At 38.6% G+C, this 16,735-nt stretch overlaps 1 protein-coding gene across 1 annotated transcript in view; it reads left to right on the top strand.

Moving 5' to 3' along the window:
- The window catches only part of LOC132849009 (tensin-3-like), a 56,388-nt gene that overhangs the window by 31,568 nt on the left and 8,085 nt on the right, over positions 1 to 16,735 (top strand). Inside the window, exons 13-18 of the mRNA XM_060875173.1 lie at positions 2,669 to 3,757; positions 9,709 to 9,860; positions 10,160 to 10,280; positions 11,716 to 11,799; positions 14,710 to 14,821; positions 15,775 to 16,205. Of these exons, the coding sequence (XP_060731156.1) occupies positions 2,669 to 3,757; positions 9,709 to 9,860; positions 10,160 to 10,280; positions 11,716 to 11,799; positions 14,710 to 14,821; positions 15,775 to 16,205 (1,989 nt within the window). The remainder of the gene's footprint in view (positions 1 to 2,668; positions 3,758 to 9,708; positions 9,861 to 10,159; positions 10,281 to 11,715; positions 11,800 to 14,709; positions 14,822 to 15,774; positions 16,206 to 16,735) is intronic.

The raw sequence follows: 16,735 nt of genomic DNA, 5'->3' as shown, positions 1-16,735 counted from the left end.
TCTACTACCGGCTCCGTCCTTGTCCGCAACTTCTCTTCCTCTTGATTTATTGCCTCTTATACAAGAATCTACACCATAGAGCTGCGGAATCCTCCGTTCTGATTGGTCAGAAACTGATGATTAGTTTTCTCTCTCAGTAATGCAGCTGCAAATCACAGCTGGATATTAATGTTCATGCAATCGCACTGATATTCTATTGTTACTATAGCAACAATAAACATGTATAGTTTAAAATTCTTTCTTTCTTTCTTTCTTTCTTTCTTTCTTTCTTTCTTTCTTTCTTTCTTTCTGGGAAGTCTCTCTCTCTCTCTCTCTCTCTCTCTCTCTCTCTCTCTCTCTCTCTCTCTTTCTCTGTTCTTTTGAATAAATAACCAGCTCACTCAATCCTACAACATGAGATCCAGCTGTTCATATGTTTTCTCACTGCAGAGTGAATGACACACACACACACACACACACACACACACGCACACACACGCACACACACACACACTGTTATTGGGATTTTATTATGACTTTTGCATATTGTTCTGTCTATATCTCGTTATTTTTTTCTTTACTTCCTGTGTGAGAACTAACTTGTCCTGGTAGTTTATGTGTTTACTATTTGAAAAACATTTGAGATGATTTCTGTAAGCCAGTAATTTTGGCTTTGTGCACATCTGGTTTCATAACAGTGTGTTTGTGTGTGTGTGTGTGTTTGTGTGTGTTTGTGTGTGTGTGTGTTTGTGTGTCTGTGTGTTGACAGCAGCAGCAGCAGGTGTGTAATTTAGTAACACATGCAGACAGCAGCTTGAGTTTCATATAAAAGCAGCTGAAGTAGAAGGCACGGTGTCTCTGATTAAAAAGCTCCTGTCAGGTGTTTAGTTGCAGAACGGAATGTTTTTTTTTTTTTTTTTCTTTTTTTCAGATGGAGGGATTCTTTCGCTTCTCTTCATTCAGACACACTTCTTTCTGTTTTAATATCTGTCTTTCTTCTTGCCTTCTTCTTTTATTAAAAATATTGTGCCTCCTATTCTTCATCTTTCTTTCTTTCTTTCTTTCTTTCTTTCTTTCTTTCTTTCTTTCTTTCTTTCTTTCTTTCACTCGTTTTCATTTCTTCATTCGTTTGTTTATGCATTCTTCCTTTATATTTTGTATATATTTTGCTCATTCTTTCCTTTTTCCTTCTTTCTCCCTCTCTACACATCAACTCTCTGTTCTTTCTTCTCCTTTTACCTTTTCACCTTTTTCTTCTGACTGAAATGATCTCAGTTCCTGCTCCTTCTTATAATCCCCGCCCCCATGTTTACATTCCTCTCTCCATATATGGCAACCTCACCATGCCTCTTGTCCTTGTGTCCAAGCACACACACACACACACATACACACACACAGATACAAACATACGTGAATGTCTTGCTGGACTGAAGGTAAGAGAAGGTAAGCAAACGTGGGATCTTTCCCCCTCTGAGAGGGGTGGTGAGAGTGAGGAATGTGGGAGGGGGTAGGTAAGAGAGAGAGAGAGAGAGAGAGAGAGAGAGAGAGAGAGAGAGAGGGCGAGTTAAAACAGGAATCATAAAGAGGAAGACGTGCTGGTGAAATGTAACAGCAGTTAAGGAGGATTTCTGACTGCTTTGGATAAACCTGGACTTTTACATGTATGTATAGCTGTGCGTGTGTGTGTGTGTGTGTGTGTGTGTGTGTGTGTGTGTGTGTGTGTGTGTGTGTGAAGTTTTATGCAGCCTTAGTCATGCAGGTTTGCTCTCCACACACAGGTACTTAGCAGACAGAGTTTGGTTCTGGATCACTAACTTAAACATATAGAACATCTTTTTTGTAGTTTTTTTATTTGTTACCATATGGTTCAGTATCCAGTGGGAGTCGTCGCTCAATGGTGGTTTAAGAAGTGAAAAGGCCAGAAAAAAGATTAGGTGGTGAACCACATGATTGTGTGAATGGCTTGGGTCAACCATAGGAGGGTTGTGGTCTTTGATTAACTACTTAGACCTGAAGTCTGAGAGCCATCTGAGAGTGAGAGGAGTTTTTTAACACACACAGCAACTCTACGACCAAAACGATACGATGTCTTACATGTATTTTTAAAGCTAATGCATGTTGTCTATTTGTGTAGAAAACATAAACACAAATGCCTGACATGCGCTCTGTCAGTCATGTGAAGCAACAACCAACTAAAAAATCGGGATTATAGATTTTATATCATTTAATTGCCTTTGAAGTGATTTACATCTTATATTTTTCTATCAAGCATCTTAAACTAAGAGTCTGTGAGTGTTGACATTATATAAGGTACAGGTCATATACAGTTTGTTTGACAATGTTTTCATCAAAAGAATCTATGTGATGAAAGCATGAACCTTTGTGTAAACTATATACAACAATCATGTTTTTTCTCTTATCTTTTTTTTTTTTGTTATTGCTGCTTATTTAACTAAGAAACAAAAAAAATCTCTGTACAAGGTTGTTTGAATGAATTTCTTATAAATTTGTTTTCAAATCTTGAATGTGAACCAAATTTTCTCAGTTTCTGGTTATTGGACTGAAGAGTTTATGGATGTTTGTCATGTTGCATTTTGGTATTGCCCAGAAGGTTTCCTCTATTTGTCTGTCTCTAAGTGTCTTTAACCCAGCTGACCTCTTGAAGCACTACATCTCTTCTCTCCCCCAGCTCCCCCCTTGCAGCCCCCGATTGCAACCCTGGACAAATTATCACCTAAACGAAGCCAGGGCAGCACAGTCATCCTAAGCAGGTCCAACCGCACCACATCTGTCACCTCCAGCCCCGAGCATAGTGACCACGCTCTTTCAGCCAGCAGTGACTCTGGTCTCTCAAGTGCCTCCCTTTGGACTGAGCGCTGCCTTGTGTCAGGTGGAAAGACTGCTGGTCCCAGTGAGCAGGAGAAGGCAGACCTAAATCGCCTTCTGAGTGGATTTGGGCTCGACAAACCTCGGACAGATGAGGGAATGGAGCTGACCTCAGCCTCTCAGGGAGTCCTCCATCACCCAGTGCAGGTCCACATAAACGGCAATTCCCGGCCGAAAGAGCGAGAAACGGACATCCTGGATGACGAGGTTCTGATGTCCGGCCATGACCTGCGTAGTGTGGACAGTCTGGGGACTCTCTCATCATCATACCACAAGAGCAGCCAAAACTCTCTGTTGTCTGATGGCTTCTGCAGCCCTGGAGTGATTGAGGATATCCCACATCCTGGCCCAGCTGCCATGGAAGAATATGAACGAGCATATGCTGAGACTCGCAGAAACTGCCTTGCCAAGAGAACTGTCTCTGTTCCTATCACCACCACTTCTAGCACAGCTTCCAAGGGGCAGCAATTCCAGCATGGCAACTACTCCACTCAGACCTGGGTCCGCCAGCAGCAAATGGTAGCTGCTCCGCACTACTCCTACCTGCCTGAGGAAAGTGCAGTGGAGGAGAACTTCCATGTGGACAGGCAAGAGATTTCACTCAAAGGGATCATCAGTGATCAAAACCATGCTGCTCTGAACCCAAAGATATCTCCATGCCAGGAAAGTGATAAAAATCATGATGAGGAGTTTAACTCCCTTACAGTGGACATCGACAACTCCATTGACCAACTTAACCAGCTGATCCTGGACTTGGACCCTACATTTGTGCCCATACCAACACGGACCAATTCGTTAAAAAAAAATGGAGGACCAACAACTGTTACTACAACATGTAACAACAAGGGTTTGACACTCAAACTCAATGAGAACAACAGGAATCAGCAGGCAGGTAAGACAGAGAAAAGATTTTAAAGATTCTTAAAATCTGACTTTTTCTTCTGGGTTGAATTCAGTCACTGAAATGTGAAGAGTTAAAATCAAGTGCACTAAATTCTTATACTCTTACTGGTGGTGGGATTTGGTGGTGGAGGGACAAGCAACAAATCCAAATCAAATCTAACTACTTGGTAAATATTTCTCTTCTCATTCTTGTGGTGGGTGTGGTGGTGGTTCTATAACCTACAAATCGAAATCCAACTTGACAACCTCTGGGTCACATTTCTATACGAATGGCAAGTTTGGTGGTGGTGCTGTTTTTGGAACATTTTTTCAAATGTGATCTAGATGGAGAAAATACATCAAGATTTATATCATTAGTGAATGATAGTTTCCTAAATATGGCTGAGAACCCTTGGGGATATATCAAGGCAGGTAGGAAGGAAGACAAAGAAGAAGAAACTAAATAAGAAACTAATAATGTACAAGCTTCTGTTCACACATGAGCCTTCTTAATAATTCTTGGTAAGAACTTTGGTCCCAAGCATGAATTCGCAATTAAACACTTGCCAAAGAAATATCATTAAGTTCTATTAATAAGAAGTTTAAATAAAAAGCAATAATGGAGATAAAGAACCATTAATTTCCATCATCAGTGAAACCAGTCCATTGTATACATTTCCAGTGTAAATACTACATATTTTACTTGGTTACTGGGCAAGTCACAAACATATAAAATATATTTGCTATTATAGTAGCACCTAGTAACACGTTGTTGCATATAAGTGTAAAGTCTTGCCAAATAGCAAGACAGAACTTGGAATAAAGGCATCCATTAATGTGTACAGGGACCATTTCGGTACTTTTCATACTTCACACCATTGTGCTACGTCTGACAAACAACAAGGATAAAGGAATTCCAAGCGGTTTCCACACAAATGGGAAATCAGAGCTTCTGGCAGAATCTTAGCTATGTGACAGGGTTTAGTTGTTTGGACTTGCCTTTACTAAGGTATCTGCTTCTCAGAGATCTTTAGCACATATCCTCTTATCAGCTCCTATTGAAATCTTTAAGCCCTCATGGCCTGTGGAATGGACAAAGTCCTTTTTCTTTAAGGTTCATCTTATTTACATTCAAGTGTTTTCATGACAGATGTAAAAACATACTTAAGGAATTTGGTTTTCCGGTAATTTAGGAACACCTGTTATCCATATTGAACCAAAGTAGTTGATGATTATTGTTTTTTTAAGGCACATAAACATTAGAAACATAATCCAGGAATTCTGTAGCTGGGACCGGATTTGTTCCCTTGAGGGTGTAAAGTAGAGTTTTGACGAAAGGGCTGACAAGATGGCCTAGGCATCCTTTTGAAGTGAAAAGCCAATTCTACTGTACAAGCAAGACATGAAGACAAAAAAGGAAAGATGAAAGGGGTCAAAAAAATGGCAGGTTCTTAAAGATGGTGTTTTGTGATACTGATCAAAAGGTAAAACATGGCTTTTGCAGCATTAGCACACTATACTAGTTGATTGATTATCAGCTCACATTATCTTGGCATGTTTACAAAATGGTAGCTTTGAATGCTGACTGTTTATCCAGCTGCTCGGATGCAGAGGCCCTGCGGGAGTCTCCTGGAGACTCGGACACACACCAAGAGCAAGATTTTGCGTTGGAATGTTGGAAATGTTCAGGGACAATTAGAGACAGTAAAAGCTTTAATTGGATCTTTCGCACCTAAACAGCAGAAATAGTTACACAGGTAGGAGTTACAGAAGGTCAAAGGTCAAAATATTTATATTTTTTTCTTTTATAAACCAATTTTACACGGATATCTGAAACAAACCTTTTCAAGGTTAATAAACATCATTTATTTGATAAACTATTAACTATTAACATCATTAATACTCTTTAATCAGTTCTCTTTGTAGTTACACTGCAACTTAAGGCGGAAAAAAAAACAAAAATGAATTGAGACAAAACATTTCCTTCGCCTTATGCTCTAAACTAAAGAAAAACAAAACAAATATGGAGCAAGAAAAAAAAACAACAGTTTTTTCAGTACATTTTCTAAAATAAATCTAAACAAAATTGAAATTAATACTTAAACACAAAAACATTATATAAAAAAAAATTAAGTTGAACAAAAGCTTTTTGGTTTCTGTAATGTAACATTTAGTTTTCTTTGTAGTAACAAGGCAACACAAAGACAAAAATAAATATATATATTGAAACAAAAACATTATAATGTCAGTTGTCCTTCTGTTTACATTGTAACAGAAAAAACTAAATTAAATGAACTTAATAAAACATTTTAATTTCAGAATTCTTTAATTTCAGAGTTTCAGTCCTTTCTGTTCGGCTGTAATGACAATACAAAACTAAACAACAATGAAGTTAGACAAGTTTAGTTTAGTATTCTTGCTATTCTGGCTATGCTATAAGAAAATAAAACAAAAATTTACAAAAATGAAGTAAGACAAAAACACTAAAATTTAAATCCTTTTTTCTTAGCTATGATGTCACATAAAGAAAAAAAGGTAGACAATAAAATGTAGCTTCATTATTTTTTTTTCTGGCTTTTCTGTAATATAAACACAAACATATACAAAAATTAATTGTTTAATGTTTCAGATTATTGTGTGACATATATTTTACATTTATATATTATATTGACAAAAAATCTAGTTCTAGTACTTCTAATTATGCTTTAATGAAAAGACAAAGCAAAAACGTTATGCTATGAACTAGACATTAAATACCTATTCATTTTATTGTTTCATTATGTGTTCACACCTCCTAAAAATGGATTTTTTTCTACGTGTTGAACTTAACGAATACATCATTTTGTTTCTCATAACAAACGGAACCTCGGGAAACTTCACACACTGAATGTTCTAGAAACCAAACCCTGCTAGAAGTGTAAGGTTTAGCTGGTAAATTGATTGTATTCAATCATGTTCATTACATTCGAGTATCCTAAAGAGTCCTTGAATTCGTCCTTCGGGGGAACAGTGAACAATTGAACATTCTATGTAGCACATGTGCATTATTAGGACATTAACCTTCCTAAAAACTTTAAAGGAACTGGATCTTTAGAAGCTTTGAAGTTTTATTGGATTTTAATTAGCTGTTGATTAGATGTTCCGTAGACACACGGTGAAAATGTGGTGGTTTGGACCAGCGTGTTTGTTTATATTGTACACTAAAGATCAGACACAGCAGAGGAGCAACATCTGGCTCGATAAGCCTTTAGGAAGGAGATTAGACGAATTTTACCATCTGTCTGATGAGATCAGGATCATCTCCAGGCGTCCTCATGTCCAATGGAAGTGATGAGTCACTTGGTGTATAAAAGCAGGATTTATATAGGCGAGGAGGCGGCTGCAAGAGACTGGAATTTCCAAGAGAGAAACAGAAGTTGCCTGAGGCTCTGCATTTTCTGCTCCTGACAGACAGATGGACAGACACCAAATAACACGTGTGAACCAATCATGTGCAGCCTCGACAAACTCCCCTGATAAACATGTGTATGCATTACATATAAATAAAAGATAGAAAAACTGTAGAATTTGCTGCGGAATTACAACCAGAAACGTGCCACAAATCACGTCTCACTTACAAGTTGCTTGGAATCATCGGTGAATCAAGTGACTCACACACATGAGTCACTTACACTGAAAAAATGGGAACTGAGTCATAACTGATTCATTGTAATTATTTACACAAGCAACTGATTGCTTCAAAGTTTAAAAATATATTCAATGATTTTCTATTATGACAATCTATTATTATTATTATTATTATTATTATTATTATTATTATTATTATTAATGTTATTATTATTACTGCAAGAATCTTGTACAGGATTCAAACAGGCACGTAGACAAAGCCATTTTAAAGAATCCTAAATGTGCAGTTATACAATGTAATTGATATTATACTCAGCAAATTGAAAGAATTAACTTTTTTAAGTGATTATTAAAATAAAAAATATATATAAACCATTAATGACAAATATATGTAACTCTTAATCTGTTGTAAATATATCCTATCTTAGTGTAGGCTTAAAAAATATTCTAACAATTATACATAATATATATCATATTATATAAAGAATTATTTTAGGATTTGTATTTTTTTTTTTACAGTCAATTATCAATTTTAAATAAACTACAAATTCACAAAAACACACAGGTACTAAACATGTAGCATAGGCTCCTACAGAACAAACTGAAATACCAGAAAGTTTAGAAAGAGTAGAAATAAATTAATATATAAAATAATATAATAAAATAATGTAAAACAAAAATATTCTATTAATTTTTTGAATTATTTTTTTATTTATATTTTTGTTGAATACTCATCTCGCAAATTAAGCCAATGCCATTTTTAATTAATCATCAGAATCATCAATCTGAGATTAAATCTAGCGTGAAGTGTGATCTCTGAGTGAGAGAGAGAGAGAGAGAGAGAGAGAGAGAGAGAGAGAGAGAGAGAGAAGGAGAAGGAGAGAGAGACAGAGAGAGATGCAGACAGAGAGAGAGAGAAGGAGAGAGAGAAAGAGAGAGAGAGAGAGATAGAGAAGGAGAGAGAGAAAGAGAGAGACACACAGAGTAAGAGAGAGAGAGATAGAGAGAGAGAGAGAGAGAGAGAGAGAGAGAGAGAGAGAGAGAGAGAGAGAAGGAGAGAGAGAAAGAGAGAGACACACAGAGTAAGAGAGAGAGAGAGAAGGAGAAGGAGAGAGACACACAGAGTAAGAGAGAGAGAGAGAGAAAGAGAGAGAGACACAGAGAGAGAGAGAGAGCGAGAGAGAGAGAGAGAGAGAGGGAGAAGGAGAGAGAGAAAGAGAGAGACACACACACACAGAGAGAGAGAGAGAGATAGAGAGATGTGGGTGAGATGTTGCTTGAACACTTTTTCTCTGACTGTCAGAACAGCTTGTGTATTTTTTGTAATATTCAAAAGTCATAAAAGAAATCAGATTTGCATGTTGCAGCTTGTTCCTTATGGAGCTCTGATGCTTCAGCACTTATTATCTTCTATCATGCTTTTAAACTCTACATGTGATTTTCTTACCTTTTTATTTGGCATGTATTTTTTTTTCTGATTTTTGCTAATTAAAAAAACTATAATTAAATCCAGTAAACAATCATTAAAAGAAAATGAGTGGAATAAAGCATTAATATCATGTCATATGACAGGAATAACAAATACAGTAAATTAGATATTTATTTTATATAAGAAAAGAAAAAGAAAATAATCAACGACGGGATGCTGTGATGCTGTGAAAGTCACTGTTACCATGGAAACGTTGATTATTTCCTTACTACAACACAACACAGTGTTTTATTCTTTATTCCTGATATAAGTATACTGTTAATGAAAAGGTTATTAATGATTTATTCCACACATTTTTTTTTTCAGAAATATTTCCTGGATTGCTTTTTAAACATCTTTTTCTTTTTCTCTAAATGAATGAGATGAAATGTCAGAGCTATTGTTATAGATGATGAATCAACACGGATGAATCTGACCAATCAGAAGGCTGGATTCAGCAGCGCTTGAAGCCGGTTATAAAGCATGTTATAATGCATGAAGCTTCAGTACACTGCATTAGTGTGTATAATGTCCTTGTGAACACACACAAACAAAACACACCCACACACACCCACACCCACTCATAAACTCTCTCTGTCTCTCTTTGACACACACACACACACACACACTCTCTCTCTCTCTCTCTCTCTCTCTCTCTCTCTCTCTCTCTTACACACACACGCAAACACATAATCTCTCCCTTACAGACACACACAAACTCTCTGTCCCTCTCTGTCACAAACACACACACACACACACACACAGAACCCCCCCAACACACACACACACACACATACCCACACCCACACACACCTGAGTGTGATAACTGCAGTATTAATGTGTAGTGTGTTTGTCCGTCTGATCAGCTGTCCCACCAGCCAGAGAGAGTTTGCGAGCTCTGAGTCGTCAGGGCAGTGAAGTGACCGAACACTCGACAGTGTGTGTGAGACCGGCATGGGACATGGAGCCGGAGTTCAGGGACAGACTGACATACACACACAGTGTAGCTCCACCACAGGTAACACTATCTATCTATCCATCTTACGCACGTTTGTGTCTTGCATTTGTGTGTAATCTATCATGTGTCAGCTGTTACTGTAGTAATGACAGTGATTAGCAGCTGCACTACAGTCAGAGCTGCTGTACTAGAAAACAAATCAGAATCAGCAATGAGCCACAGTGCAGGTGAACCGTCTCACTCGCAGTCGCTTAGACATGAGCTACAAAGCTCTGTTCACTGCATTCATAATTTAAAGACACTTGTTTCCTTCGTTTTGTATATAAACCCCAATGTGGTGTAACTTTTTTGTATTTCAGCGAGCTCCTCTGTCCAGAGCAGACAGTGTGGAGTACCGAGGTCCGAGTGCTGGTCTGGACACAGGAAGTGACATGGTTCCTCCAACTCCAGCCTTCCCCATCTCACCACCCACACCTTATGGTGAGACACTTACACACGTACACACGCACACACACACACACACACACACACACACACACACACATATATATATATATATATATATATATATATATATATATATATATATATATATATATATACTCATACTCATTCGTTTCTCATTGCTATGTTTAATAAGACAGGAATGGTAATTTGGTGTTCTGGTGTGATGTAACCGCAACAAATTACTGTAACCATGTTTCCTGCTACTTAACACTATATTATTCACACATTCCAAACCTCCCACTCATCACAACTTATGACACCATCTGAGCTGGTAATAAGACATCTCCAAACTACTCCTATCTGAAATCCAAAATTCACATGCCCAATGTATTCATTCAGTTTAATTCACAAAGCAGCTTTAAAGTAATATAGACATCCAGGATCTAATGTTTATTACACATATTAAATATATTCCTAATGTACAAGCCAGAGGTGAGGGTGGTAAGGAAAGCCTCCCTGAGACTATCTGACATCAGAGTGTGTCATCATAAGTCATTTATCTTCTATAGTAAGAAGTCTTTAATCAGTCTGAAGTTATGAATATTTGTTCACCATTGGAACTCTTTGAACTCTTCTATGCCATCTTTATGGTTTCTACTGGAAGTGGTAGCTCAGTGATTAAAATGTTGGACTACAGATCGGAAGGTTGTGGGTTTGAATCCTAGGGCCACTTCTGGGCCCCGGAGCAAGGCCCTTAACCCTTAGCTGTATTTGGCAAATGCCCTTATCCAGAGTGACTTACATATTTATGCAGTTGAGGGAACTCACAACCTTTTGATTGATACCAACACCTTAACCACTAGGCTATCACATCCTACCCAACACACGGCTAGCACTTCTTGCTACTTTCTACCTTAAGGAAGAACGCATTCTGCTCATGACTGTTTCACCAGTTTACAGATATACATCACATCGGTCATAACATCTTGGGGGAAAATTAAAGCTACAACTATCATGCCATAACTGGATGGAGCTAATTTGAACTAGTGTTGAATTACGTGGCCAGACAACCAAAACACTGGAGATAACACTTTCCTAATGTGCTATCTTATATTTTTCTTTTTCCTTTCTGGATATACAGCAATGTGATGTCTTATGTTATGCTAAAAGCAGAAATGTTGCATTATGACAAACACATAGAATATATAATATATGTGTGTGTGTGTGAGAGAGAGAGAGAGTGAAATGTCTGTAGTTGCTTCATTTGAAAGTGAATAACGCTTCCATTAAGAACCCAAAATATGATGTGTACGCAGGCGCAGCTTTGATGTCAACACACTCGTTCCAACATGTCCAACCGCACAGCAACTTCACTATAATATACAGTGTATATATATGAAACCTCCATCTGCAGTGTTCTTCAGCAGCCTCTGACCAAAACTATTCTCTTACAATCATTTCTCCACAGTGAAGTCCATGTCGGAGTTTACGCACTTCTCCCAGACGCCGTCTCCCAGCACACCCATGTTCGGAGCCTTTAGGACGGAGCACGGTAAGCAGACCTGAAGGTCCGATCGATGGTGAACTAGTTGATCATCCGAACTAGATGACCGAAATGGTCTGAGGAGATGAGATAGGATCAGGGACTTAAGGGAACGGTCTTAGACCATATACACCATACACAACCTGTGTAGACAAAAGTTTGTCATAATGAGTTCAGTTTTGATGCCTTTGTTAAAAAAAAGTTTGACAGTGGACATTTTCTATTTAAATGCAGACTGTAAATATTTTAATGCCTGTGAAGTAAAGAGTTATATCGTCAGCATAATGATCATACTGAACATTAGGCATGTTTCCACAAAGATTATTTATATAAATATATAGAGGGAATAACTGGACCTAAAACTGACTCTTGAGGAACTCCTCTGACAATTGTTAACACAGATGACTTTAAGCCCTCTATCTGGGTTCTGGAGGGAATATAATTAACAAACCATCCAACAGCTTGACTGGATATCGTAATATTACAAAGCCGCTGCTTGATATATCACTTTGCTTGTATTGACTCATTTGTAAATTGCTTTGAATAAAAAAAAAATGCACCGTAAACCTAAGACGAGTAGACAGCTCAGAGAAGCAGCAGACATTAGAGAGGAGGCTTTATTGAAATGTCAAGGCTTTTGTCCACACAGAGCTGAACATATGTGCTTCCTGACCTCTGACAAAAGGCCACGATGGGAGGAAACGTCCTGCTGAACAATAGAGGAAAGGCCAGCTTAGCTGAAGGCGTTCACATGTGAAAAGGGGTTCTGTTTGGCTTGTTCATGATGCGTTGATTGGTTTTTAAACCTGGAGTATCCTCCCCTGCATTTGGAGAGCTTATTCCCTAAGGGGCAATAAAGATTAGGGTAGTTCTGAAAGTACTCAAAGCTCTTTAAGAGGAGTGGCTCTCCAGATGGCCTTTCTCAAGTGCTTTGGTGAAAACATCTTAATTCTAACACCGTATATTAGGGGTCTCCTAACTGATCTGATTTACTGCTTTCACTAACAAGAACTAATGTTAAACTTAGTATTCATTGTGTTCTGTTACAGCAATGTTACAGTTCTGTTACAGTAATGTTACAGTAATGTTGCAGTAATGTTGCAGTAATGTTACAATAATGTTACAGTAATGTTGCAGAAATGTTACAGTAATGTTGCAGTAATGTTGCAGTCCTCTGACAGTAATGTTGCAGTAATGTTACAGTAATGTTGCAGTGATGTTACAGTAATGTTGCAGTCCTCTGACAGTAATGTTGCAGTAATGTTACAGTAATGTTGCAGTAATGTTACAGTAATGTTGCAGTCCTCTGACAGTAATGTTGCAGTAATGTTACAGTAATGTTGCAGTCCTCTGACAGTAATGTTGCAGTAATGTTACAGTAATGTTGCAGTAATGTTACAATAATGTTACAGTAATGTTACAGTAATGTTGCAGTAATGTTACAGTAATGTTGCAGTAATGTTACAATAATGTTACAGTAATGTTACAGTAATGTTGCAGTAATGTTACAGTAATGTTGCAGTAATGTTGCAGTAATGTCACAGTTCTGTTACAGTCCTCTGACAGTAATGTTGCAGTAATGTCACAGTTCTGTTACAGTCCTCTGACAGTAATGTTACAGTAATGTTGCAGTAATGTTACAGTAATGTTGCAGTAATGTTATAATAATGTTGCAGTAATATTACAGTAATCTTGCAGTAATGTTGTAGTAATGTTGCAGTACTATTACAGTCCTCTGACAGTAATGCTACAGTAATGTTACAGTACTGTGACATGTATTCTTGCCTTGATATTTCTGTGATATTTATTCAGTATGGAATATACAATATAAAGTTTTACAATGCAAAATGTTCTAAATTCGGCATAACCCCTGTTAAAAAAAATGTGATAACTCTCATATAACCACAGGTAAAAAGTCATGCTAACTATTTCATAATCCCAGGAGAATAGCCATCCTAACTCTTCCATAATCCTAGGTAAAGAAAAAAAAAAGCTAGCTCTTCCATAACCACGGGTAAAACAGCTGTGCTAACTCTTTCATAAACCCGGGAAAAAGCGTGCTAACTCTTTTATAATCCTGGGTAAAAAGTCTTGCTAACTCTCACAATCTCAGGTAAAATCTGTGCTAACCCCACTTTTGCACTAGACATTTGAATGTTTTCTCTACTCCAAGTTAAATGGAGGGTTTAGAATGACAATAATCCAGGATTAAGCACAGTGTGAAAAGTGATTCAGGAAAGTTTGCAATAATTTAATATTCCTAGATTAACAGGTACTAGATTTAAATGAGGCAATATGTGTATACAGTATATCTAATATTTAGGAAAGGAGTCTCCAGTGTCAGCACTTTATCACATTTCACCATGGGAAAGTCTTTAGGACATGGAGCTGAGGAGTTTCTGATTTCTAGTATACCTGCTCTATGGTACGTGATAAAATGAAAGAATTTAGGTGCGTCGTAAATCGCATACTGAGTACCAGGATGCTGATCTTATTCAGGCCAAAAAAAAAGAGAAATCCTATATGTTACTGGGAATCACTATCCGTTTTATTCCCTAAGGCATGCGTGAGAGTGCAGCTAAGAACAATAACTAATAAAATCCTTTTCTTCATTTCCTTTCTTTTTGTCTACAGAGTTGTCCGTGTTTTAAAGTTTCTCACTCCCTTGACAAGAGACCTTCAGTGACACCTCTGTCTTTTTCTTAGGTTTACTTCATTTAGTCTTTTTACTGGTGACCTTCTCATCTGTCCAAACACGGCGTGACCTTGAGTTCTGTTGCCGTAGCAAATGTCTTTTGTGTCTTTAATGTCACAAACCTAATGCTCTTATTTTTAAGCAATGAAAGGACTGATAAATTTGTCTCTGGTTGAGAACCAGGATTCTAGCACTTTTGTGTTTTGGTCTTCTTTTGTTTTCAGATATGAAAACTTTTGCCGATATTATGGGACGTGACGAGAGCAGGGTGAACGTGTCCCACAGAGCCTTCACACACTCCCCATCCACTGGAGGAGTGATCACCCTGACAGATGGGTGAGAATAACTTTCTGGTCATTTCTGCATCGTCATTTCTCGAACACTGAACCTTGCTTTAAAGATGTTATCACGGAGGAATGCATACAAATGCTTTTCATTGCAAGTTACTAAAGTTTGATTTTACTCGTCATTAAAGCTTTGTGACTTCTCTACTGACCATAACAACCCTTCACACACCATCACAAAACCCTGAAACAGGAAGTAACATGAATACAGCCTCACACTTCCACTTCCACACACCAGTTACAACAGGACTAGGGATTGGTTCTGCCAGACTTTAATAAAACACACTCACACTTTCACACCCCAATAAATGTACCACACTCTTGGGATCCTTCAGGGTTCTCTGTTGGTCATTTAGTTCCAAGTTCATCCAAGATTAGAAAGTTTTATTAAAATTCTAAACAATATAAAGCATTTGTTGGAACAGGTAGGAATCGATCCACAGCTTGGTATCTTGTTTAACAGTAAATTACGGTTGACGATCAAATGTAGGTCATGTGACTATTTTCCAATGAGGTGTATGCGGTCCTACACAGTGTTCTGACAAGCATGTGTGTGTTGTAATGACATGCAAATATCCCCTTTTTTTTAGACAACATCACTTAAACAAAAGACCCAGCTGTGGTTATCTTGAAACACAGTGGGATTTGAAATTGCCCCCTGTTGAGATGCTGGTACTGCATGATGGGAATAAGAAGCATTGTTTGTTAAATGTTTTATGGCATTTGGCAGATGGACTTATCCAGTACGACTTACGTTTATCTCATTTATATAGCAACTGAAGGTTAAGGGCCTTGCTCAGGGACCCAGGAGTGGTAGCTTAATGGACCTGATATTCAAACTAACAACCTTCAGATCTGTAGTCCAACACCTTTAACACCCTACACCATGTCCCTGGTTGTAAAACATGAAAGGGTTTTTAATTTGATTTCTTTTGTACTGTCCAGTTCGGGTCAGTCCTCCTGCCAAGAGGGGGTGCTGCTCAGCCGCAAGACTTCCATCAACACCCAACACTCTGACCCTGTGGGCTACAACCAGAACTCCCCTCCATCCCACCATCCCCACACACACCCTCACCCCGCCGCCAATGCCCACAGCTCGCCCTGGGGCATCCAGAGGACCCGGATGGTGCAGTACACACTAAATCGTAGCCCTGCACTCAGCTTCGATCAGGAGCCTGATGGTCTGAGCTACGAGCCCCAGCAGCCCCCACTTCCTGAGAAGATGCATGTCCTAGACTGCGAGCGCTCTTTAGGTTCCGTCTCCCCGGCACCGAGCGGGTTCTCCAGTCCACACAGCGGGAGCTCACTCTCTATTCCCTTCCCTAACTCACTGCCTGAGCTGCAGGCCAGGAGCAACAGTATCAGCCCTCTACCAGGTAAACCACACACACACATACACACACACTTCCCATAATGCACAGGTTCTCAGAATGTCCTTGGGTTAGCTCAAGAGACAATGTTAAGAAAAGTTTAGCTTTAACGTTGATATGGAACGAATCCTAATGGGAGTGAAGAGAGTACAGCACATTACAGCACAGTGAAATTTATTCTTCCCATATCAGAAATTTTAAAGTTGGCGTCAGAGTACAGGGTCAGCCATGATACTGCGCCCCTGTAGCAGAGAGGGTGAAGGGCCTTGCTCAAAGGCCCAACAGTGGCAGCTCACAATCTTCTGATTAGTAGACCAACACCTTAACCACAAGACCACCACATCCCGAATGCTACATGTGGTAGTTCATGGTCAGCCATAAGCAGAGGGGGTTAAGGGCCTTGCTCAATGGCCTAACATTGGCAGCTTGGCAGTGCTGGGACTTGAACCCTGATCTACAACCCAGAGCCACCACTGCCCAATTCCAAAAGTATTTCCAAACGAAAAATAACTGAATTTACTCTGGGGTAGTAACAG

This window comes from Tachysurus vachellii, chromosome 7 (genome assembly GCF_030014155.1).
Source record: "Tachysurus vachellii isolate PV-2020 chromosome 7, HZAU_Pvac_v1, whole genome shotgun sequence".
Classification (NCBI taxonomy): Eukaryota; Metazoa; Chordata; class Actinopteri; order Siluriformes; family Bagridae; genus Tachysurus; species Tachysurus vachellii.
This window is presented reverse-complemented; position numbering and strand designations above follow the sequence as displayed.